Source organism: Felis catus, chromosome A2, assembly GCF_018350175.1.
Source record: "Felis catus isolate Fca126 chromosome A2, F.catus_Fca126_mat1.0, whole genome shotgun sequence".
In the NCBI taxonomy this organism is placed as follows: Eukaryota; Metazoa; Chordata; class Mammalia; order Carnivora; family Felidae; genus Felis; species Felis catus.
The window spans coordinates 107,827,504-107,851,483 of NC_058369.1; the positions used below are offsets into that span (position 1 = coordinate 107,827,504).

The following is a 23,980-nucleotide window of genomic DNA, read 5'->3' on the forward strand; positions in this document are numbered from 1 at the left end:
ATGGCAATTTATTACACAAGGATACATTCTAATCATGTTATTCTTTGCTTCCTAATTACACAGGAAACTTCATGGATGATTAAGTCATATTGTCTTGCTTATTTAAAAAAGAGCGTAGATCATGGAATTTGCACTATTTTTTTTTATTTTCAGTTAATCAGTTAATTTGTTACAGTTAATCAGTTAATTTTTGACCCCATAAAATCAATTTTAAAATGTTCTTATACTCACTGTGTCACTTCTTACTACCAATTTATTGAATGCTCATTAATCTTTGTCTCAATATGTTACAACTTCTACATTTATGACAATTTTTGTTACCATTTTATTATACCATATTCCTTAGTCAATAAAATGAAAGTAACAGTTTATAACATATTTAATACTTTAACAATAAATTCTGTTGGAATTCTAATATCTGAATTAAGTTATTCTATGTGATAATTTAGCTATTATGGCAATAATTTGCCTATTTTATGCCAGTACTTTCATAAACATTAAAATATTTTACTGATCCATGTAAATTCAATATAAGCTAAACCAAACTCAATGTTTCCTTCACTTGGGTGATTATGTCACCAAATTCCCCTATCTCTCAACTCAAATCTTTTGAACTAAACTGGATTTCTCTTCCTCTCTCTCAACTTCATTATTTCTCAAACTCTCTGTTAGTTTTAATGCTACAATATCTGAATCTATGCTTCTCTGGTTGTCTTTCATCATCCATGTTATTTAGTTTATTCTAACAGCCCACTGGCAAGATTCTAGCCTCTCTCCATACCATATACCATCCTCATCTTTACCAAACTAAACTCTTTCTTCATGTTTTTCTACCCTTAAAACCCTACAGTTACTCCTCACTGTCTAACTCAAGTTTAGCATGATATATTTTAATTCCATCTCATTTTTACATCTTTAACAGCACTTACAGTCTTAATTTGTGGTATGGCTCAATATGATTCCTCTTCCTGCCTCAAATATATGCTGAATTTTCCTTTTTATCTGTATTATTTCCTTCTCCATTTACCTTAAACCTATTTTTTAAGATTCATTTTAAATCCTACTTCTTCCATGAAGACTTCCCTTTTCCCACCTCCAAATGTATACTAATGTCCTACAGAACCCCTAACTTTGTGGCACTTAAAATATTCTGCCTAGATACAGAGTCATTTATCCATTAGTTTCTAGCCTTCATTAAGCATCCTTGAAGGGAGGGTCCACATCTGTTCATATCTGTATTTCCTTCAGTACCAAGCAGAATACTCTAACAAAAGAAAGTGCTCAGAACTATTTACTTAATTATCGGATATAACACAACAGCAAAGAGCATGCAGAACGCAGTCATTCTAGACTTCATGTCCTTAATGGGATAAGAGGATGATCTGTGCTTTCAGCTGCTCAAAACAGTTTTCGAATATCAGGAACACTTCGATGTCAGAAATTTCTGCCCCCGTCCAGTGATAGTTGTTGTATTTTTATTATTGACTAAGAAAATGCACGCTTTCTTACGGCTTTGCATCTTCACTGAAAATACCCAACAACATCCTCCCAACCTCACCCTGAACACTTCAGTCCTCAAGTGAGGAAGACTCTAGAAAACTTGTGAAATTGTCCTTTTCAGATAATATGCACTGTTTATTAATGTTCCTGACTTATAGGTACCCCATAAATATATTAGTATTCATTTATCCTATCTACTTCTTATTATTTCAAATTCCCCTTCTGTGTGTGATTCTTTTCCCTGCCTCTCCTCCCAAGTCTTATTGTATGTCCTGTATGCCACACCTGCTCTCTGCATAAGCAGCCCCAGCTTCCTCTTCCATTCTTGTGTCTAGTGATTGTTTTTCTCTTTCTAAAGCTTCTTGCGTTCTCTTCCTCCAATCGCCATAGTATTCCCACCATTCTTGCCAATCTTATTCCACTCTCTATGTGCTATTTTTTTCTCTACTCATCATCTTCCCAACTTGCGGTGCCTCTTATTTATTAGTTACTTCCTTTTCTCTCTTCAATACCTTGACCCAGCTGCTATTCATATTTATAGTTGAAACTCATTTCATGAAACATGGTCCTGAAAATGTGTGGTAAGAATAAAACTGCTTATAAATAAAATCTTACTGTTTATGTGAAAAGAAACTTCATATTTAGAAATAACCTACTATAAATTGGATTGCCATGGTCTATCATTTGTATAATCACACACACTTGAAAAGTTGGCTAAAGGTCCTGATACCCTCTCTCTAACAACCTCTAATTCCAACTCCACAATGAATCTGTGACTCCCTGCTCCCAGTCCTTTTACTAATGTTACACTAACAGAAGAAGCAACGAGGAAACAACAACAAAGCCCTCCTTTTTTCCCCTTTACTTCTGTTTGTTCTTCTACTCAGTTGTCAAATCACCAGTTTCCATTCACCCAAACTCTTACCTTTTGCTTTACTTCTGGTACAGCTGGAATGTTTCCGGGCTTTATTTTGCATCTAATATCCTAGTTCTTTTTTTAATGATATTTAAGTTTACCTTTTCCTTATTCTCATGCCCAAAGGTAGTCCCAAGTGGACCTACTTGCAAACACAAAAGACATACCTACATCTATCCCAACGTTAACCAGGATCTGTAAACCTCTAAATAATTAGTATCTGATTTAACACGAATGCCAAATAAAATCATACTACCAACAGGAATACTTACACTCAGCATATTTCTGAAGTTGGGAAAATTCTGAGGGGCTGAGGTGGGCCCACTTCTCCTGGTTGGTCATGGTGGTAGTGATGTCTCTTACATACCAGGTGAGGAATTCTTTATTCAGGTGTTTGGCAGAATTCTATACTTCAGAGTTTCCACATGGCATGTTTCATTACAAAATATCTCAAGCTTTCAAAATATGCAATCTGTCAACATGAAACCGATGTGGATGTGAGTTTGTAGTTTCAATAATATATTAAAGCACTGCAGAAAAAGAAACATAAAAATAAAAAGATCAGCATTATTGCACAAAGAAAAAATTGACAAGTTATAGAATGTTAAGAATTTTTAATTTCTAAATAATGTGTTCCAAAGTTATTCTATTTTGTGTAATACTCAATTGGTAATTGTCTATGCATTCTTTAATTGCATTTTAATGTGTATTTCCTAATGCCAGATCACAGGAATAAATATGATTAAAATATAAGATGAAGAAACTTTTATGAAGTCTGTTTCATAAAAGTAGATTTTTTTGTTGTTCACGTTTATAAATTCCACATTTTAAGAGCAAACAAGGGTGTCATTTTTATGAACTTATCAATCCCTTAATATTTAAGCAATTATTATATAAAAATCCAGACCCAAATCATTAAAGGAGGCTAATTAAACCCTACACATACAATTACCAGTATAACAGATTTTTAACAATGATTTGGAATGACACTCAACTGTACCACATATATTTGAAATCAGGCAAATCAATTTTGGGAGTCATATAGAGATTTTTCCAAGCAATACAATAAACAGAATATTTTAATTTTACAATTTGTAAAACCCAATAAAAGTTACCAAATTAAAACAATTCCAAATGTCTGACAGACTTGTGTAATGATAGTAGAATAACTACTATGAATCATGCTTAAAAATAAATCCCTAGGTTGTCATGGTCCTACATTCACTGCCTTATCTAGAAGGCAAACAAAATGACAAACCATCTGGTTTCAACTTTTTATTAAAGACAGTAATCAATTGCTCAAAGTCAGACTGGCATTGTGATCATTATAGAAAATGAAATATTTAGCAACAATGACTTAAGTTTATGGAATTGTATGCTTGGAAAGCTTATTTATACAGATGTCATTATCTCAGGCCATAGTATCTATATTTGGCATTAGTGTGTAAGCTCTCTTAGCATCTGTTTCTGTTGTTTGTTTGTTTGTTTCCCTATCAACCCCAGGACCTCACTGTCACATCCTTTCATCTTTGCCTTAAAAAAAGATTCTTGTCTGTCTCATCTGTTCAGAGTTCCTGCACTCAGTTTTACAGGATGATGGTTTGCTATTTAACTGGCAATAATGAAGATACTGATGTGTTAACAAAGGCCAAATTGCTAGCTCTCTTTTTCCTGCCAGGGAATGCTCTTAAATCACAACCATGACTTTGTGGAAATAATGCAAACTAAAAGAACAGGAACATGTGATGGACATTTATTTGTGTCTTCTTTGTGATTTCATCCTTCTCACTGATTTCATCTTAATTCTTTCTTCTCCCAGTTACGTGCAGTTTGGGGACTATAAAACAAGGTGTCCTATTCTTTCCTATCTAGAGGGAGACAGATGATTCAGTCATATTTGGCACATGAGGCCATCTCATGGGGCTTCAAATGTTGAATGGAGTTATTCAAGGACAGGATGAAAATAGTTGTACCTAAATGATACAGCAATAATTGGCTGCATGTCCATGCTTGAACTAGACTGTCCAGATACCTTGTCATTTCAAGAAGCAAGTAACATTCTTTCAATTAAGCATTAAGTAGATCAGAATCAGTTTCTATTGCCTACAACCCCCAAATCTTAACTGATGATAATGGAAGATCATTTATTCATATTAAAGAAAGTTTATTTACCCCCCTCTGTGTGCCAGAAAGCATTCTAAGCACTAGAAATGCAACAAAGATCAAAATATACCCCAAAAATGAAAATAATGTTAATTACAACAATGTGTCAGCTTTACTGAGAGCTTACAGTATGCATGGTACTCTCCTCACAGTATTTGTGTGTCAGATTATTCAGTCTTCACAAAATAACTTTGTGAGGAACCAATGTTCTCTGCTCTGACTTCAACAAACAAAGAAACTGACCCTGGATGATAAGAATCTGGTTAAATACAAGAGACACTGCTAGAAACTTAAACAATATTTACTCCTCTCCCTTGCTTCCTTGGTAACAGAACTCTAATCTTAATGAATGGAAACATATCCATCTAAAAAACTATATTCTTCCGGTTATTTGCATAATTAAATGACCAGTGAGATGTAAATAAAGTTGGATAAGGTGTATAGAAAGGTTCTACTGGGAAAAACAGCTGGCAAATTACCTTTTAACCTTTTTTCTCTTCCTCCAACTTCCTACCAGGAATGGTAACATATTGGCTGCAAATCCAGCAGGTTTTTGTTTTTTTTTTTTTTGTACTTCTGAGATAAAATGGAAGGCATGTGCAAAGAATAGTAGAATCCTATAAAATAGGCCAGGAAGCCAAACAGCTAACTGCAGAAAGATTTGGCCGTCCCCCTATTTTTTATGAATAAAGTTTTATTGGAACCAGCAAGAGGCCAATTTTTGAAGGGATCTCAATGCTAAATGAAGTTTGGGGAATTATTCTGAAGGCAGTAATAAACAGTAGAAGATCCAAAAATACCAGAAACCTGATCCCTGTGGGAAAATGTCATTATAGAAAAATGCCAATGCCTTCATTTTGTGTCTTGCTCTCACTGTATTATTGCAATAGCTTCTTAACTGGCCCCCTGAGCTCCACCTTTCTTTAATGTTGCCTGTTTGTTGAGTTCACGGACAGTCACAGACTAAGGCGATTCCAGAGGCCTGTCTGATAAATTAGCAATAAAAAGTTAATTAATATATGAGAATAGTAATGAATTGGTTAATTAATTATAGCTTTCTACCTTGTTACTTGCTGGGAAATTTATTAAAATTCCTCAATTATTTACATATTAAAAAACTCAAATTTAAAATGACTGGATAACTGATATCCTTCACATCTCTACATGAATCCCGTCTTCACAGTAAAATGTTACCTGGTCATTCAACTTAAAATTGCACATTTCATACACACCATCCCTCCATCATGCTTTTATTTGCTTTGAATATAATATCTTATCAAATGTTTAATTTATTTATATTATGTAATTCTTTGCTCCTCATGCTACAAATTAGGGGCAACATGAGTGGTTTTGAGCCCTCATAGGATTCCACAAAAAGGACAATACAAGGAAAAATACTTATTGCATTTTCCCTTGATTTTCATCCAGGTGTATGTATAGGGGCCAAGGGCAGGCCACCCCAAAATGGGCCACTTTGGAATGGAAATTATTCTGACTGAAAGCAATAGAGACCCTATAGGCTCAAAGGCAATTCTGCCCCTCCAGTAACTACATAGAAGAATCTCACCGGGTGCTCTTTTCCAGAATAAGAGTTATTAGCAGAGATAAATTTGATCAGAGTGACCCATCTTTATGGCTGGGCAAACATCTAATTACCAAACTTCTGCTTATTCTATCACCCTGTGAATTACATCCCTTTCCACTGACGTCCCAGAGCACTACCCCCCTTCTCCTTAGTTCAGGATACATATACGCCTCATTTTGCCTGTCTTTGAAATTTCAGTATCTGTATAGGTTCCCCATACATATGCTATTAAATTTGATTTTCTCCTCTTAATCAGTCTCATGTCAATTTGATTCTTAGTCTGTTAGAATACTGAAGGGGAAATGACATTCTTTCTCCCCAACACATGTATTAGATTCTATGTTACCATATTCTCTCCTGTGCTTTAAGACCTAAGTCCCACGAGGACAGTGATTTTTGTCTGTTTGCTACTTTCCTAGTACTTAAAAGAATGCTTGGTATGTAGTAGCTGATTAGTAAATAATTATGGTATGAACTCACTTACATGCTTTTTTCATAAAGAAAGACCTGGGTAGTAGAGGTAGAAAGAGCTCCTCAAGTTGAGAAAGAGAAAATGGGGCATAAAGGGGTTAGGAATATGTCACTACAGATTTCACTCTTACTAGGGGCCATCCGTTTCCTTCAACTCAAGAGACATGAAGCAAAGAAGTTGTAGTTAGAGGTACAAAAATTTTACACTTACAAGAAAAAGACTGGGGCATCTGGGTGGCTCAGGGGATTAAGCAGCTAACTCTCGGTTACAGCTTAAGTCACGATCTCATGGTTGTGGGACTGAACCCTGCAATGGGCTCTGCTCTGCACTGTGTGTGGAGCTTGCTTGGGATTCTGTCTCTCCCTCTCTGCTCCTCCCATGCTCGTGCTTACAGGTGTCCTCTCTCTCACTCTCTTTCTCAAAAATAAAATAAATGAACTTTAAAAATTTTATTTTACACAGTTTTTGAGTACTTTATTATTGTTTTTGTTGTCAAATATAACTAAGTCCATATAAATGAGCATTATTCCCAAGGAATGCTTACATATTTATGATAACACACATGAGCGTCAAGACTATCTTTAAATTATTTTTCTATATCTAACAAAAAAAATTACATAGCTTTCTTTAATTTAGCATGATCTTGTCAACACAAGTCCTAGTCTTTTTTTTTTTTTTAAGACAGAGAGAGTGCTTGTGAGTGGGGAGAGAGAAGAGAGAGAAAAAGAAAGAGAGAGAGAGAGAATCTGAAGCAGGCTCCATACCCAGCACAGAGCCTGATGCAGGTTTTGACTCCATGATGGTGAGATCATGACCCGAGAGGAAATCAAGAGTTGGACTCTTAACCAACTGAGCCAGCCAGATGGCAGAGTCCTAACTTTCTGTATCAAGAGCAGTTTCTCTGGACTGATCTAATACAATTTGCATTTTATTAAGAAGATGTTAAAGAGTAATGGCAGCCCTGAAGGACTCCAAGTAAATTCTCTTTGGTTCTTCGATTTGCTTTCTTCCAAAACTAATACACCTTGAATAAAACCTCCTCTTAATCCTTCTCCTAGTGTAAAGCCTTTGTCTTCTTACAATCCTGGTAGTGCTAACTCTCACAATGAGATGTGACATGTGGTAAAGTAAGAAAAAATAAGGGTGGGATGCAAATGGAAAAGTTTTCCTAATCAAATATTTTAAACTAGTTGAACTAACGTATCACAGCTCTCTATAAAGAGAAAAGTTGCATGTATAATATTAAACCAGGAGATACAGCTATTCATGCCTCAGGAGAGGCATTCCCATGATGGCAACACTTTCTTACAGTCTCTGCCTCTTTATAAATGTGTAGAAAGAGAATGACAATATTCAGTTGAGATTCCCTATGGTACATTCACAGATTTCCTGCTCCCAGGCAAGGGGTTTCTTCAGGTACATAAAATGAAAGCCAGGGAGGATCCACTTTGCTGGCTGTTGGAAAGCAGTCTAAAGCTGGCATTCTCATCTACTCAATGGATGGGCCATTTTACTTAGTCGTTGGCAGGAAATAATTATGTTGGAGGAATTGGAGAAGGCTCTTTGGCCTACTTTGGGCTAACACATATTCTCTACAATGAGGGAAGGAAACCAATCTCCTATGAAGAAGTTATAGGCAATATCTAGATGCATGAATTTGATGGACTGGATTCATTATTTATTAGTCACAGAGTATGTTTCTTGATAATTATTCAAAGTCAACAAGTCATGACTCCTATGATTGAATAAAGTTAATACACATTAAGGCATAGTGAAAATTACATGTATACAAATTTAAGGTATTATGATGACTGAAAATATTGACTGGGTCTGAAAGGTCATAAACCCCAAATTATTAGATAAGTGATGGAGAAATCATAGCAAAAATATAAGAGTCAAAATATCAACCGAAGAATTTATGAAAGAGAAGTAAGATGATGAGGCACCTGGGTGGCTCAATTGGTTAAGCATCTGACTCTGGATTTTGGCTCAGGTCATGACCTCACTGTTGAGAGATCAACATTCACTGTTGAGAGATTATCTCTCTCCCTTTTCCCCCTCTCTCTCTGCCCCCATCCCATGCTCACACTGTCTTTCTCTCTCTCCCTCTTAAAAAAAAGGGTTTAAGTAGGATGAAACTAAATGGAACATTAATGCTATCATGTAATTTATAAGTACTTGTTCATTTATTAATGAAAGGAACATGATAGACACTATGCCAGATGTTGGAGATCTATTAAAAGCAAAACATATATGGTATCTGAGTTCTTGGATTTTGTTTTGGTGGAAGATCTACATTACTACAAACCAACTACACAAACAAATCATTCTGAATTGTAATAACTTGTATGGAAAAAAAAAGGCAATGTAGTTCTGTGAGAGAGCACCACAGTATCCTCATTAAGAGATTCAAAGAGCAACTCAGAGAGGAAGTTTTATTTATACTGCATGATAAAAGGTGAGTAATAATTAAAAACTTGGGTGAGAAGAAAAACATGAGCAAAAGCCTCAGAGTGGGAAGAAAAAAAATAACAGATCTCTAAAGAAGACAGGTGTAACTGGAGAAATAGATAAGAACTACATCTTGTAGATTCTTAGAAGATACACTGAAGATTTATCAGAACTGAAGTGTGAAACCACTGACATATTCTGGGCAGGAGATAAACATGATCCACTTATATTTTAAGAAGTCCATTATAAACGGTGGATGGAAAGGTGACAAGCATCGAAGTGGAAGGTCTGCTCCAGTACTGGATAGAGCTGGTGTTGGCTTCTACTACAGAAATGGAAGCAAAGATGAAGGAAAAGGCCAAACTCAAGATATATTTTAGAAGTAGGATTTTATAATGAATGGGATATATTGTGTGTAGGATGAGGGAACCAAGAATGACTCCTAGAGTTTGAGCTTGAGCAAAGCATAAAGGTGAAGTTTAAAGAATTACTATTTACTGGAAGAGTATCAGGTATGAGAAGAGATGAATCAGTATTCTGTTTGGGAATGTATGAAATTTGAGAAGGGACATCTCAATTGACAGGACTAGTAGTGTAAGATACACCTAGGCTAATAAAAGAGAAACAGAGGTCATATTTTGTGAGTTGTCTGATATAGATAATACTGTTGAAGATACGAGCATGTGTACATTTGCCTGATGTAGCAGCCATAAAGCTTTGCCTCTAAGCTCTGCCTTTAAGAAAGAACGTGCATTCAGCTGCAAGACTGTAGTAGCTGACAGCCTCTAGCTCTTATTGCTTTCAGAATACAGTCAGCTTTTGAACCAAGGTCACACTCTTCTCAGGCAGGGTTCAAAGACTAAAGATGATGGATGTACTAGGACCATGTGGTTTTTGTACAATGGAGGACTCCTGTAATGATCCGTATTTGCTCCACAACAACCCATTGGACCGGCTGAGATTTTGTTAGATCTGCATTGTGATCTGAAGCTATTCATAACCAAATCAGCACCCCCACCTCCTTTCTTTTCTTGGGTATCAAATCTGCATCATTGTTTGAAGGCTGTCTCTGCCCAATCCTGCTTTTCCTCCCTTTATCTTTCACAGGAATAATTTCCTGGTAAGCCTTTGTATCCCTAACTCCATTTTCGTGTTTGTTTCCTGGTGAAGGATCCCATGTGTCAGGATCCCTAGTAGGAAACAGATGGTACACTTAAAATGGGTAAGTAGGAATTTAATAAAAGGATTTTGAGTGAATATGGACAAAGGTTAGGGAGCTAATAGAGGCTGGTGAAGTATATTGATCTAGCAAAACTTGGGAACTTATTGACCCTAAGCCTAAACGGAACAAGGATGTTGTAGGTAAGAAACCTCAGAGTAGCTATATATATATACAGGGTCCTCTGAGAGGGGCCATGTTCTTGGATAGCAGGATTCACCTATTTTCAAAGGACTTAGCTGGGCAGGAGGTGGAGGGAAATGACATCCCTAACCTTGTACTCTTCCAACTCTCCCATCTCCTCTAGTGCCTCACAAGGACCAAACCCAATCATAAGTCAGAGGGCAAAGGCAACAATTGATGCCACCTGTATGAAATAACCTCAGGAAGCAGAGAGCAATATGGAAGGGGGGAAAGGGGAAAGGGGAAAGGGGAAATCTCAAGGGGCAAATAAGGAAATATCAAGCACATCTGAGGAAAGAGTATGGTATGAGAAAGAGGGCCCAGGACAAAGTTCCAAAGAGTTCCTGTATTTAGAGATTAGAAGTAGAGGGGTGCCTAGGTGCCTCCACTAGTTGGTTAAGTGGCCAACTTTTGACATCAGTTCAGGTCAGGATCTCAAGGGCGGTCATGAGATCAAGCCCAATGTCAGCCTCCGTGCTGAGCATGGAGCCTTTTAGGGATTCTCTCTCTCTCTCTCTCTCTCTCTCTCTCTCTCTCTCTCTCTAATCCTCCCCCCTCACTCTATGTGCACACGTGCTCACTGGCTCTCTCAAAAATAAATGAATGAATGAATGGGTAAGTAAACATTATTTTAAAATGTAGACAAAGACCCCCCCCCCCCAAATAGAATATGGTGCCAGAGAGACAACAAAAGAGGAAGAAAAGAATCCTTCAAGGGTAGAGTAGAAGGCACTTTTCATAAGTTTCTGGGCAATTAAATAAGATAAGGAGGGGCACCTGGGTGGCTCAATCAATTAAGCATCTGACTTCGGCTGAGGTCATGATCTCATGGTTCGTGGGTTCGAGCCTGGCATCGGGTTCTGTGCTGACAGCTCAGAGCCTGGAGCCTGTTTCGAAGTCTGGGTGTGTGTATGTGTGTGTGTGTGTGTGTGTGTCTCTCTCTGCCCCTCCCCATCACCCCATGCGCATGCTCACGTGCTCTCTCTCTCTCTCTCAAAAATGAATAAACATTAAAAAAAATTTTTTTAAGATGAGGACTGAAACACCCAAAGGCAACATGATGGTCACTGGTGACCTTAGCAAAACAATTTCTCTGAGGCTGAGCAACTCAAATTGGAACAGGTTGCAGAGTAGAACTGAGCTTGGGATAGCTGTGAAAGCCATTAACTCTCAGAGAAGTATGATTGTGAGGAGTGGAAAGCTGGAAGTAACTATCCAAGAAGAATATGGAATCAAGGAATTTTGCTTGCTTTTTTGTTTGTTCGTTTGTAGGAATCACTGCAACAAAATTTAAAATTGAAGAGAAAGATTTATAGCGAGAATGGTTTAAGGATCAGAAGAAGTGATAGGTATTTCAGTCTTTAAAAAGGATTATAAAAGCCCTTGTTAGCAAGAGGAGGTAAGTTCCAGAAAATATATGAGAGCCAAAATTAATCATAACAATGAGAACCGATGCAAGTAGTTTTGTAGATTTGGTGGTTAGAAAATGGAAGATTTTTGGCTGATGACTTCTATTTTCTCAATGATATATAAATTGTAGTTATTAGCAGAGAGTTTATTTAGGCAATGATGGGGGAAGAGAGAAATAAGGGTGGGAAGATACGAAAAATAAATACAAATGTGGGAGGCCTGGCTGGCTCAGTTGGTAGAGCACTATTGATGTAAGGGTTTTAAGTCTAAGCTCTACATTGGGTATAGAGATTACTTAAAAATAAAATCTTGGGGCGCCTAGGTGGCTCAATGGGTTAAGCATCTGACTTCAGCTGAGGTTCTGATCTCGGGGTTCACAAGTTCCACGAGCATGGAGCCTGTTTCAGATTCTGTGTCTCCATCAATCTCTGCCCCTCCCTCCCTCTCTGTCTGTCTCTGTCTCTGTCTCTTTCTCTCAAAAATAAAAATAAACTTTTAAAAAATAAATTAAAAAATAAAATCTTTAGGAATTTTTTTTTTAATCAAAAAAATTACAAACACTGTAAAGCAAGTTCACTAAAGGCATGTAGTAAGAACAGCAGACACAGTTAAAAGCCAATGGGACATTGCTATTCATAAATTTAGAACTAAAACAGCCTGGTTTTAAATTATTAACTTATACATCTAAAGGACAATTAAACATCTAAAGGACAATTAATCATATTCTTATCCCACCACTTCTGAATCAACTAGATCTGTATTCTCATTGAAATTCTGAGCTCTCTTCCCTATGTAAAGTGAATCACTTAACCCATCTGAATTTCAAATCCTTTCTCATGAAAAGTGGATAATACCACCCACTTCCCAGAGGTATTAACAGCTAATGAAATAACGTGTGCATAATACAAAAGAAATAAAAGCTTCTCAATAAAAATTATTCTTTCCTTGTTTTTGCAAGTAAGGATTTAAGGCATATTTACGGTATAGGATGTGAACATATATACAGTATGTATACAGGGGAAATAAACTGGAAGTCTACAAACCTTTGAGAAGACTATGTGGGGGGCTTAATGTAAGATTCATGATTGTGTTATCTTTGGACTCTACTGCCACAAAAAATCTAAAATAAAAAAAAATCAAGGGAAATCTTTGGTGATGCAAAACAGGGAAATACATCAAACTGCATTATCTGTATTTTCAGGTCATGATTTCAAAGTTCGATTATCATTTTTTTAAGAAAATTACGCTTTTTATACATGGTTTTAAGGAGAATACCCTTTAGAATGGAGACGGGAGGGTTAGGTAGAAATGGCTATCCTGTACAGCGATAGAACCTTTATCAATATGAAATACTAAATGTAAAGTGCTATGCTAAGAATCTACTTTCCAACCATGGCCACAACAGTATCACTCATTCCACATGCCATTGTAGAACCCTGTTGAACGCCGTCAACAAGTGATATCTATGTTTCCTCCCCTTATACTTTCGAGTGCCTTTGTGGTTACCTTCTAACCAAGAGATTTCAGCAGAAATGGTGCAGCATGACTTCTGTGGCTAGATCATAAAACTATCACACACTTCAGTCTTGCTTTCTTTCTTGGGACACTTGCTCTTGGAAGCTAATCAACATATTCTAAGAAAGTCAAACTGGCCTATGTGAAGAGACCAAAGACATGCCATGCATCTGTGCATCAGCCAACAGCCCAGATTAAGTGTCAGTCAACAGCCAGCATAAACCCCCAAATATCTGTGTGAAGATGCCTTCAGATTCCAGCCCAAGCTGTCAAGTAACCCCATTCTCTAAGCTATAGGTCTTCCCAGATGAGCTACCAAATAGAGCCAAACAGAGACAACCCAACTCATTATGCAAATTCTAAAGTCTGACCCACTGAATACAAGAACCCAATAAAATGGTTGAGTTACAGCACTATTTTGTGTTTTTATTATTAAAAAGTAAAAATAAAAATATTAGGACAATATTTGACCCAAATAAAAAGTACCAAAATATTATTTTACTGTTATTATTGCATTTTTATATGCTGAATAAATTGTGTGTGTGTGTGTGTGTGTGTGTGTGTGTGTGTGTGTGTGTGTAACTCTTAATTTACCCTTCTTACGTTACTTGTCTGGCTCGTAGTGCTGTGAATTTCCCATCTCCTTCTGAATTGAGGAATAAAGTATTTGGGAGTTGAGTATAAATATTTAATATAGATTTCCTTCTAACTTTGGACTTTATAGTGATGGAGATGGTTGAGAGAATGAGAGTCATGGAATAAAAAATAAGGGGTTAACAGAGTAATACTTTAGAATAGGCAAAGATCTCAAAGCCAGAAAGAGAAAAGATCCATTTTGTGGGCCATTGTTTTGTTCTGTTTTATCAGGGGAAAGGGCCTGTTTGTGTCTTTTACAAAGATTTTCCAAACATAAATATAATCCCGAATAAAGAAGAGAAAATGTGAAAGGATAAAAGAAAACTCCTTCCTCCCACCCCGAATAGGGAAATACTGATTAAAGAAAAATACCATTGAGTGTTTTCAATCTATTCGACCTGGGACTTTTTCAAAAGAAATATGTTTTCTAGAATGCTAATTATTAAAAGTTTATAAGTTTATCACTACTGTTTCTCATGCCCAACTCAAGAAAGCAGAAATTCACTAAAATAATTCCCCAACTCTTTGCCAAAGGGCCACTGATATGATACATTCAGACTCGGTATTATGAATGCATGTGTTTACAATTTTTTCTATTAATTAAAAAATAATAAATTCAGTCTTAGGCACTTCCTTGAAATTGATGATTGCTGGTAAGGAACCTTTCAAACCTTTTATCTCTAGAAAATAATCAACTCTAATGCTGTTATTCAACTTCAAGTTAGAGTACACAACTGCCTAAGGAAAATCATTATGGCAGCACACTGGGGACCTTTTTACCAAATGAAATTTGATGTCTGCTCTGAGAAACAAGTAATGCTTGCGGTAAATCCACAGTAAAACCGGAGAGCTATATTCAATTTATTGACACAGAGACAGATATCAGCAATAGAAAAATACATATTTTGGTCATATAGGCTTTATTTCCCTCTGAAAAATCCACTATCTTAAACATTCCATGTACACATGATTCACCAAAAACACCACAGAAAAACACAATGTAATTTTCTCATTTGATTTCTTTATTTGTTGCTAGCATTGAAGTATAAAATTTTGCCCTTCCCTGCTTGAGAAAATATTGAACTGAAAAAAGAATTTCTTCTTTCACAAGTTAAGCTTTTATTCTTTTCCTGCAGAAGATTATTTATAGAACTACAAAAGAACAAATTGACTAATGAAATTAGTCTAGTGTGTTTGTTACTTGACCTATAGAAAACATCAACATTTAAAAGTGTTTTATAACCAAATTAGAATTAAAAAAATGAATCAAATTCTCAACTGGAACAATTGCTGAGCAGAAGCATAATAGGGTGTAATGCATTCAAGAGCGCCTGCAGGACATCCTTAAACACAGACACAGACACACACACACGCACACACACACACACACACAAATGTTGACAAATGAAACATTATTACAAAGGTTTTAATGTAGGTTTCTAAAAAAAAGCAATTGAAATTAAATTCCTTTTTTTTTTTATGAATTCAAGGTGTGAAATGAGGTTGTAATATTTTAAATCAGGTCTACATCAAAAAAGATGAGTAAGAACAGCAGCTGTTGGGAGATCAGCAGAGAAATAGCACGTCTCAGCCTCTCTTGGTTAGAATGGCCTAAATTGAGCAGCACTTGGGAATCCAGGGAGAGCCTCAATCACCCTGTGAGATATACTTTGAACTAACAAATTCTTCCTTCAAGGTTCTTTCAGAGACAGGATATATATCCCTTCCATGTAAGTATAGTTTTAATCTTGAGATAATTGTTACCAAAAAGTATCTATGACATAATGGAAAAGGATAAAGAATTGAAAGTTTGATTATGTAAACCTATATTTCCATGGACAACAGACATAGCTGACACCCAACGCAGATAAATACGCACACAAGCGCACATGCATACATTCACACCAACACCCACACAAAACACATATGCACACATTTTGTCAGAGATGGATTGAGCATTTTGCCCTCTTGGGTCATAAATGATTAAACTCTTTAAGTAAAGTCTCAGGTATTTACCACAAGATTTTTTTGAACGCAATGTTCTTGGAAAGCTCAGACTCTTTCCATACTTAATTTGTTGTCCTTGTTTTTGTTTCTAAATATTAATACCGTATTTGATGTTGATTAGATATGACTATACAACTCCCTTTCTACTCTTTTGAAGAGCAGCTCATGTGTACTCTAAAAAAAAATTAACAACTGTACTTAAGGGGTACCTGGGTAGCTTAGTTGGTTAAGCATCCAACTTCAGCTCAGGTCATGATCTTGTGATTAGTGAGTTCGAGCCCCGCATCAGGCTCTGTGCTGACAGCTCAGACCCTGGACCCTGCTTCAGATTTTGTTTTCCCTCCCTCTCTGCCTCTCTCCTGCTTATGCTCTGTCTCTGTCTCTCTCAAGAATAAATAAACATTAAAAAAAAATTTTAATGTATTTAAGTTTATTTTCAAGAGAGACAAAAACAGTGTGAGTGGGGGAGGGGCAAAGAGAGAGGGAGAGAGAGAAAATCCCAAGCAGGCCAGCAAAGAACCTGATGTGGGGCTCGAACACAGGAAACCATGAGATCATAATCTGAACTGAAACCAAGAACCAGATGCCTAACTGAATGAGCCACCAGGCACCCTGAAATACATTTTTTTTTTTTTATCCTGGGGCGCCTGGGTGGCTCAGTCAGTTAAGCAACTGACTCATGACTCAGGTCATGATCTCACAGTTCATGAGATTGAGCCCCCAGTCAGCCTGCTTGGGATTCCCTCTCTCTCTCTCTCTCTCTCTCTCTCTCTGTCTCTCTCTTCCTTCCCCACTCATGGGTGTTCCCTCTCTCAAAATAAATAAATAAATGTTAACAATAAAATAAATGAAATACATGTTTTATCCTAATAAGGCACAAATAATAAAAAAAACCATAAAGTTTAATGTACAGTATGCAAAGATAATATATATATTGTTTCATAGTAATAGTAATGGGATTAAGGGTCAATATGTTAGGTGAGGTAGAAGCTAGAAAGAGCCCTGGAGGAATACCCTCAGGGAATACCCTGAGGTAGAGTCTCAAATCCTTGATGGGGAGATGATAGAGACAGAAACTGGAGGCAAGGGTAGGGATAAACAGATTACACATTAGAAGCCTGGGGGGCACAACATCCTGACCTTATGGCTTCCAAGATCTTGGGGCTAAAAGACTGAGAGCCACAGGTGCTGAGTGGGCACTCTCCACTTCCACCTCTACCCTGGGGTAACACCTAGACCCATTATAATGCATTTGCACTGGGTTATAACCCCGCCCCCTGAGAAAGGCTGCCATGATGGTTCCAGGTATAAACCATGTAGGGTCAAAAACTCCCTGTCCCAAACTGTGGGAGGGGTTCCCCCAAAGGATTGGAAGCAGCCACCATTAGACACCACACCACTGAACATCACTGCTCCTCCCAGGCTAAAAAGACACAAGAAATAACAAATCCCAAAACAACCCTCGGGATGGCGTCCACCTCCCAGAATCTGCCCATTCTCCCATCTTGAGAGTGTACTTTCACCTTAATAAACTGCTTTGTGATTGCTACTTTCTTTCTGGCTGTCTTTATTCCAGCATGGATCCTCTCTTAATTTTTCTTTTTTTTTTTTTTTTTTTTTTTGTGAGGAAATCCAAGAACTAAGACCTCCATTCACACCCCACCAATTCTCCAACCAATAACAAATATACTAATTTAGAAAATATATGTATTGGTAATTAACATTTTCCTCAAACGGTAGTGCACTTGAATCTCTGAAGCATATATTTCTCTCCATTTTAATGATAAAAATAATGCCTCCATCAAATACAAAATCTAATAGTACTCAAGATACGTTTTATATAAGAACTCATAAGTAAACAGCTTTCAATTTATGAACTCATCATTATAACCCTCCTGAGGCTTATTTCCAAGAGTTGAAAATATCCTAGATTAAAATTTGAATACTGCCTCAGTGGAATAAATATAGAGATCTCAACCTATCTTTTGAAAAAGATATATTCTTATTGAAATGGAAATATAAAAGTATACAGTTATAATTGATCCTTTTCCTATTGATAACCATATATTTTTTGACTCACACATATACACTCATACCTTTTAGAGTCTAGATGATAACAGTGTTATTTCTGTTTCCTTTACTATTTTATTGCAAGTGTCATATGCATATAAATATATATTATGAACTCTGCATAGTACTATTTTATATGGTTTGAAATGTTACCTAATTTGTATCATACTGCCCATCTTTTTTTCCTGCAACTTCTGTTTTTCACTCATTTTTTTTCCAGATGTATACCTATTAGCATATGTGGCCCTGATTTATTCATCATCAGTGCTGTGGAGCAGAAGTTTTCATTGTATGAATGTATCAAAGTTATTCATCTCGTTTTTTATTCATGGGTCTTGGGTTTTGCGTGTCATTTTTAATTATTAAAAATAATGACGCAATTGACATTTTTGCATATGTTTGTGGGGTATATAACAATACATAGAATGTTGGAATTTAGAGTATGCTTAGCTCTGTGCTACCAAATTCTTCTTTACAATGTAGTTATTTTAGTCAGTTTCTTAAGCTTTTGCCCATAAAATGAACGTGGAAGACACACTCTTAACGTAAACTCCAATGAGTCACACTGTCAGTTAATCCTTTCCCCCTGAATGTGGGTAAGACTTGCGACTTGCTTTTATTTTTTTTTTAATTTTTTTTTTAACGTTTATTTATTTTTGAGACAGAGGGAGACAGAGCATGAACGGGGAAGGGGCAGAGAGAGAGAGAGAGACACAGAATCTGAAGCAGGCTCCAGGCTCTGAGCCATCAGCCCAGAGCCCGAGGCAGGGCTCAAACTCACCGACTGCGAGATTGTAACCTGAGCTGAAGTGGGACACTTAACCGACTGAGCCACCCAGGCGTCCAGCGACTTGCTTTTAAATAGTAGAATATGGCAATGGTCACTCCCTTGATCGGATTACATTATATGGCAAAGGCACAAAGATTTTGCAGATAATCAAAGTTCCTAATTAGATGACTTTAAGTAAATCAAAAGGAGGATCACCTTGGTAGACTTGATCTAGTCAGATGAGCAAGTCCTTTGACAGTGGGTCTGTGGGTGGGGGATGGGTGAAATAGGTGACTACGTAGTGCACTTGCCTTGATGAGCACTGGGTGATGTATGGAATTGTTAAATCCCTGTATTGTACACCTGAAACTAATATAACACTTCATGTCAACTATACTGGAATTATTATTAATTTTTAAGTGGGTCTAGATCGGGCACCTGGGTGGCTCAGTCGGTTGAGCGTCCCACTTCAGTGTAGGTCATGGTCTCCCAGTCCTTGAGTTCGAGCTTTGGGCTCTGTGCTTACAGCTCAGAACCTGGAGCCTGCTTAGGATTCCATGTCTTGCTCTCTCTCTGCCCCTCCCCTGCTCTTGCTCTCTCTCTCTCTCTCTCTCTCTCAAAAATAAATAAATCATTAAAAGAAATAGATAAAGTGGGTCTAGATATCAGAGACTTGAAGCAACAAAGCTTCTCCCACTCTGCCCTTCCCCCTTCCCAGATATGAAGAAGCAAGCTTCCATGAAGTCTACAGCCTCAGGGAAATAAATTCTGCCAACAACCAGAGGGAGCTCAAAAGTATATCCTTCCCTAGTCAAACCTTCAAACAGGAAGACAGCTCTGCAGACATCTTGATTTCAGCTTTGTGAGACCCTGACAGAGAATTCAGCTACACCACACCCACATTCTTTATCTACAGCAAATAAGATATAATAAAGAAATGTTGTTTAAAACTATAACATCTGTGGTGATTTAAGGAGGTATAGAAAAAATATAATGGTGATAAGATGCTACCTTATTTTTGTCTTAATTTGTGATTTTAGATTTTAGGACACTGTACCTTTTCACATGTACCTTGGCCATTTAGGTATCTTTTTCAGTGCACTGCCCATTGATATCCTTTTCCCATGCTTCTACTGGGTTTTTTTTTCCCTTTTTCTTTTCCATATATAGAAATTTTTCATATATACATTTATTGCTTTAAGCATATTTCAGTTATTGATGGTATCTTTGCTGTCAGGATTTTAAATTTTACCTTGTTTAAATATACTGATTTTTATAATTTATTGCACACTTTTAAATACTACCTGCAATTCTAAGTATTTCAAGAAAGACAAAGTATAGAAAATGTAAACATCCAAAGTGAATCAATCTTCTCCTATGTGGATAAAGTTTTACTTGACCTGACCTATTAGAATCAATATTCAATGGATACTAGTTCTCCACTATTAGTAAGATTCATACTCAGTCACCTATAACAGCATTTTCAACGTAATACAAACAACTATTCAAGACTGAGGAGATGAATGAGTATATGAAAGTGAAACTGTTCTCCAATATTAAAACACTTTAAAAACATACCCAGAAGCCATGCTTTAGCGTTTATCTTTTGTTTTCAATTATGTCAATGAGATCATGTCAATGAGATCATGTTTCACTGGAAATAACCAGTTTTTCAGTATGTTTCTGTTCTTGGGTCTAACTACCATCGCCAGATTGCCCACAGCAGATCTCTATGCTCAAAAATGACTACAATAAAAAGGACTTTGATGACCAGCAGTAATAGAACACTAAAAATCAGCATGATTATACTCTTCTCATTTTCATTTTAGGGTACAAATGTATTTCTTCCAAGAAAAATAAAAACAGAAAATATGTATAGATTTAGGAATATATATAAGAAATGGAAGATGCATGTAAAAAGAAGACAATAAACTCTACATTAAATTAAAATCCTGCTCTGTGATACACAAATAAGATTTAAGCAAGGTGGCAGCTTTGGAGGAAATATAATTACTTGGCCTGCAAGATGTATATTATCGTTAGGCAGCAGAGCACCATGAGGGATATAAAGTTCTAATAGTGTCAGATGGCAACAGATTAAGGAGTAAGGAGAAAGAGAAAGAACCACCACTGGAATAGCATGGAGCCAAAAGATAGGAATGGGAATCTCAGTAATTGACCAAGAGATAGAGACAAAACAGATCAGGGAGTCACTCGATAAAGTAGCCAGAGTAGATAAGGTATAGATATTCAAATCCAACTGTCATCAAGTGACAAGTACATTTCACTGTCATAATTTCTGGGGAAAATAAACATTATTAGCCCATGGTTGCAGAGCTCAACGATCTCCCAGTCTGTTTGAAAAGATGGACTTAAATACATTCATCTTTCTATGAGGCAGTTTGGTGAATGACAGAGTGCTTCAGAGGCACAGAGGTGCAAGTATGATTCTGACTGGGAAGATGAGGGAAAGCTACAAAGAGGAGGTGTACAACCCAAGTTAGACTTTGAATTATATGTTCACTGGGAGAGGGCATTCCAGGCAGCAGAAACACTGTCATCAGCAATCATGATGTGATCCAGGCAGAGAGTACAGGTTGTGGGTGGATGTCAAGAACAGAAACTACAGTCTGCATAAACAGGGTTGTACTTGGACAAGAGATCTGGATATCAAGGAAAGAAGGTTAAGGGAGACACAGTCGAGAAGAGTCTCCTTATTACTCTTGGTGATGAATTGTGAAATATACATGAAATATGAAAATATAGTATATTGTCATTATTTCATTAAATATTAATTTTTTTCAGAATCAGGAACAGACTACTTAAATAAGCCAAAAAGGAGACAGGAAAGCTTGACTTCGAAGGTGAGCCAAGAGAGCTGAAGTACATGGGACTATTTGAATCTTCAAAATATGCAAGAGTAGAGAAGAAATTAACTAGTAGAGAAGATTGGTAGGAAAGACTTTTTCAGGGTTTTTTTTCATTATTATTTTAGAAGTTCACAAATTTCCGGGGCGCCTGGGTGGCGCAGTCGGTTAAGCGTCCGACTTCAGCCAGGTCACGATCTCGCGGTCCGGGAGTTCGAGCCCCGCGTCAGGCTCTGGGCTGATGGCTCAGAGCCTGGAGCCTGTTTCCAATTCTGTGTCTCCCTCTCTCTCTGCCCCTCCCCCGTTCATGCTCTGTCTCTCTCTGTCCCAAAAATAAATAAACGTTGAAAAAAAAAATTAAAAAAAAAAAGTTCACAAATTTCCTAATGCATTCTCTTCCTAACAAACAACTAAAAAGTACTGCCATATTTTCTTGATGCAACATTTCCTTTGGACATTTAATTATGGAATCTTCATGTTGTTTAATAAATATTTTCCTTTCTCCTTTCCCCTCATTTCCTGACTAAATGTAAACAATGGGAATGAATAAATGCACCTCTTAAGACCGTTGTATTATATCCCAGGATTCCCAACCACATTATAATGTGACTTACAATATAGCCAAAGTCGTAACAAAGGCCTAGTAGCAAAAACTTTGGTGATTTCAATACACAACCATGTAATCAGAAAACTGTACCAAGAAGTAAGAAATAAATTTATAATATCTACTTACTTATTTTCTCTGTCACAAACAAAATGACAACAAGCAACAATTTCACTAGCTATAGAAATAATGAAAAAAGCAGTTCTATATTTTTGTACCTAAAGTGATATGTTTTAACAATAATATGCCAGGCATTTCCTTTGTTAAATAACTTCTCTGACTAAAAAGGACAGGATAATATATACTTAAAATATAATCTATCATTTCTGTTGCTTTAAACATTGTGAATTTTTATGACAGATAGCACTTACTTAAAAATATTTTATATTTCAAATCTATAAAGAAGCCTTTTCTTTCAAAAGACAAATGTCATTCATTCTTGATAATTCATTGCCTCTCATAACAAAAGTGCTCCTTGGACAAAATTTGAAATCTGATGACAATCATATATATCTGTATTTGTCCCTCACTGTTTATTGCTTTTATATGTGTACATAATGCCTAATAAATTGGTTCTCAGTAAATGATTTTCTGAAAGGCAGATAAAAACTGAGATAAGTTGGGAAGAAAAAGGAAATCATTTTAAATTGGTATTTTGGTGTCATTTTCCACAGACAGATATTCCATTCTCTTCCTACCACACTGTAAAACTGGATGGTATGTAAATTCTGAGAGAGAAATATTTCAGCGACAGAATATTAATGTATAGAAAATTTTAATTAGATGCTTTCACAGTTAGTTATTTATCAGTTTTATAGTTTTAACTGGTACAGCTATATGTGATTTACATTTACAGGATTTTATAAAACAATCTCCTTCCTTGAGTTCCCCCCTCCACCCTCAGGATATTAAATTGTTTATGTACAGTCTCAGGAGCTCTTTCAGCACCCTCTTATGACATGCAAAACTGCATGAATATGCATTCACACTTGGGAAACAAAATTCATGAATTTCATGACAATCTTTAAAGGTTATATGATTCCAAATATTGAGATCATAGATTTTTCTGGGAATTTAAAATGTATTTCCTTCATAAACAGTGAATGACACATCGTACCCCTATATTTACCTATATCCAGCAAGAAAATGATTAATAGCAGTGATACAAGACATCATTGTAGGGGAAATGTAAGCTTCATAATTCAAATTCAAGATGATTTCACACAAAGTCATTTTATTTCCAAGTAGTTGGCATATGTGTATAATAAATTTAGACCTCTGAAATTCGAGTAGCAAACTGAGTATGTGAATTGTATAAACTGATTGGGTTTTCCACTATTTGTATTTTTTATATTTCTCAGACACTGAGGCATCTAATAAAATGTACTAAGTTATTTCTGCTCAGTTATACATTCAAAAAGGAAATGTGTATATTAAGTAGATTTTATAATGTAAAGATATGTGTTAACATGTTTGACTTACAGCGTAATGCATATTTCAGAAATGTGTGATATGGTTTAAACAGCAAAAACAAATTTTTATTAATAAATACAAAAACAGGAAAATAGCTAACAATTACTAAGTACTCTCTATCGTCTAGGTACATTTTTAAC

At 36.4% G+C, this 23,980-nt stretch overlaps 1 protein-coding gene across 11 annotated transcripts in view; it reads right to left on the reverse strand.

Moving 5' to 3' along the window:
• Nucleotides 1–23,980, reverse strand: part of DGKB (diacylglycerol kinase beta) — a 945,456-nt gene that overhangs the window by 659,116 nt on the left and 262,360 nt on the right. For 10 of the 11 annotated variants that reach the window (XM_045052433.1, XM_023250408.2, XM_023250411.2 and 7 more), the window contains one exon: nt 2,689–2,946. In XM_045052433.1, coding sequence (XP_044908368.1) covers nt 2,689–2,758 — 70 coding nt within the window. In that variant the 5' untranslated portion in view covers nt 2,759–2,946. Of the gene's footprint in view, nt 1–2,688; nt 2,947–23,980 lie in introns of those variants that run through there. The other variant, XM_045052434.1, reaches the window with a different exon arrangement.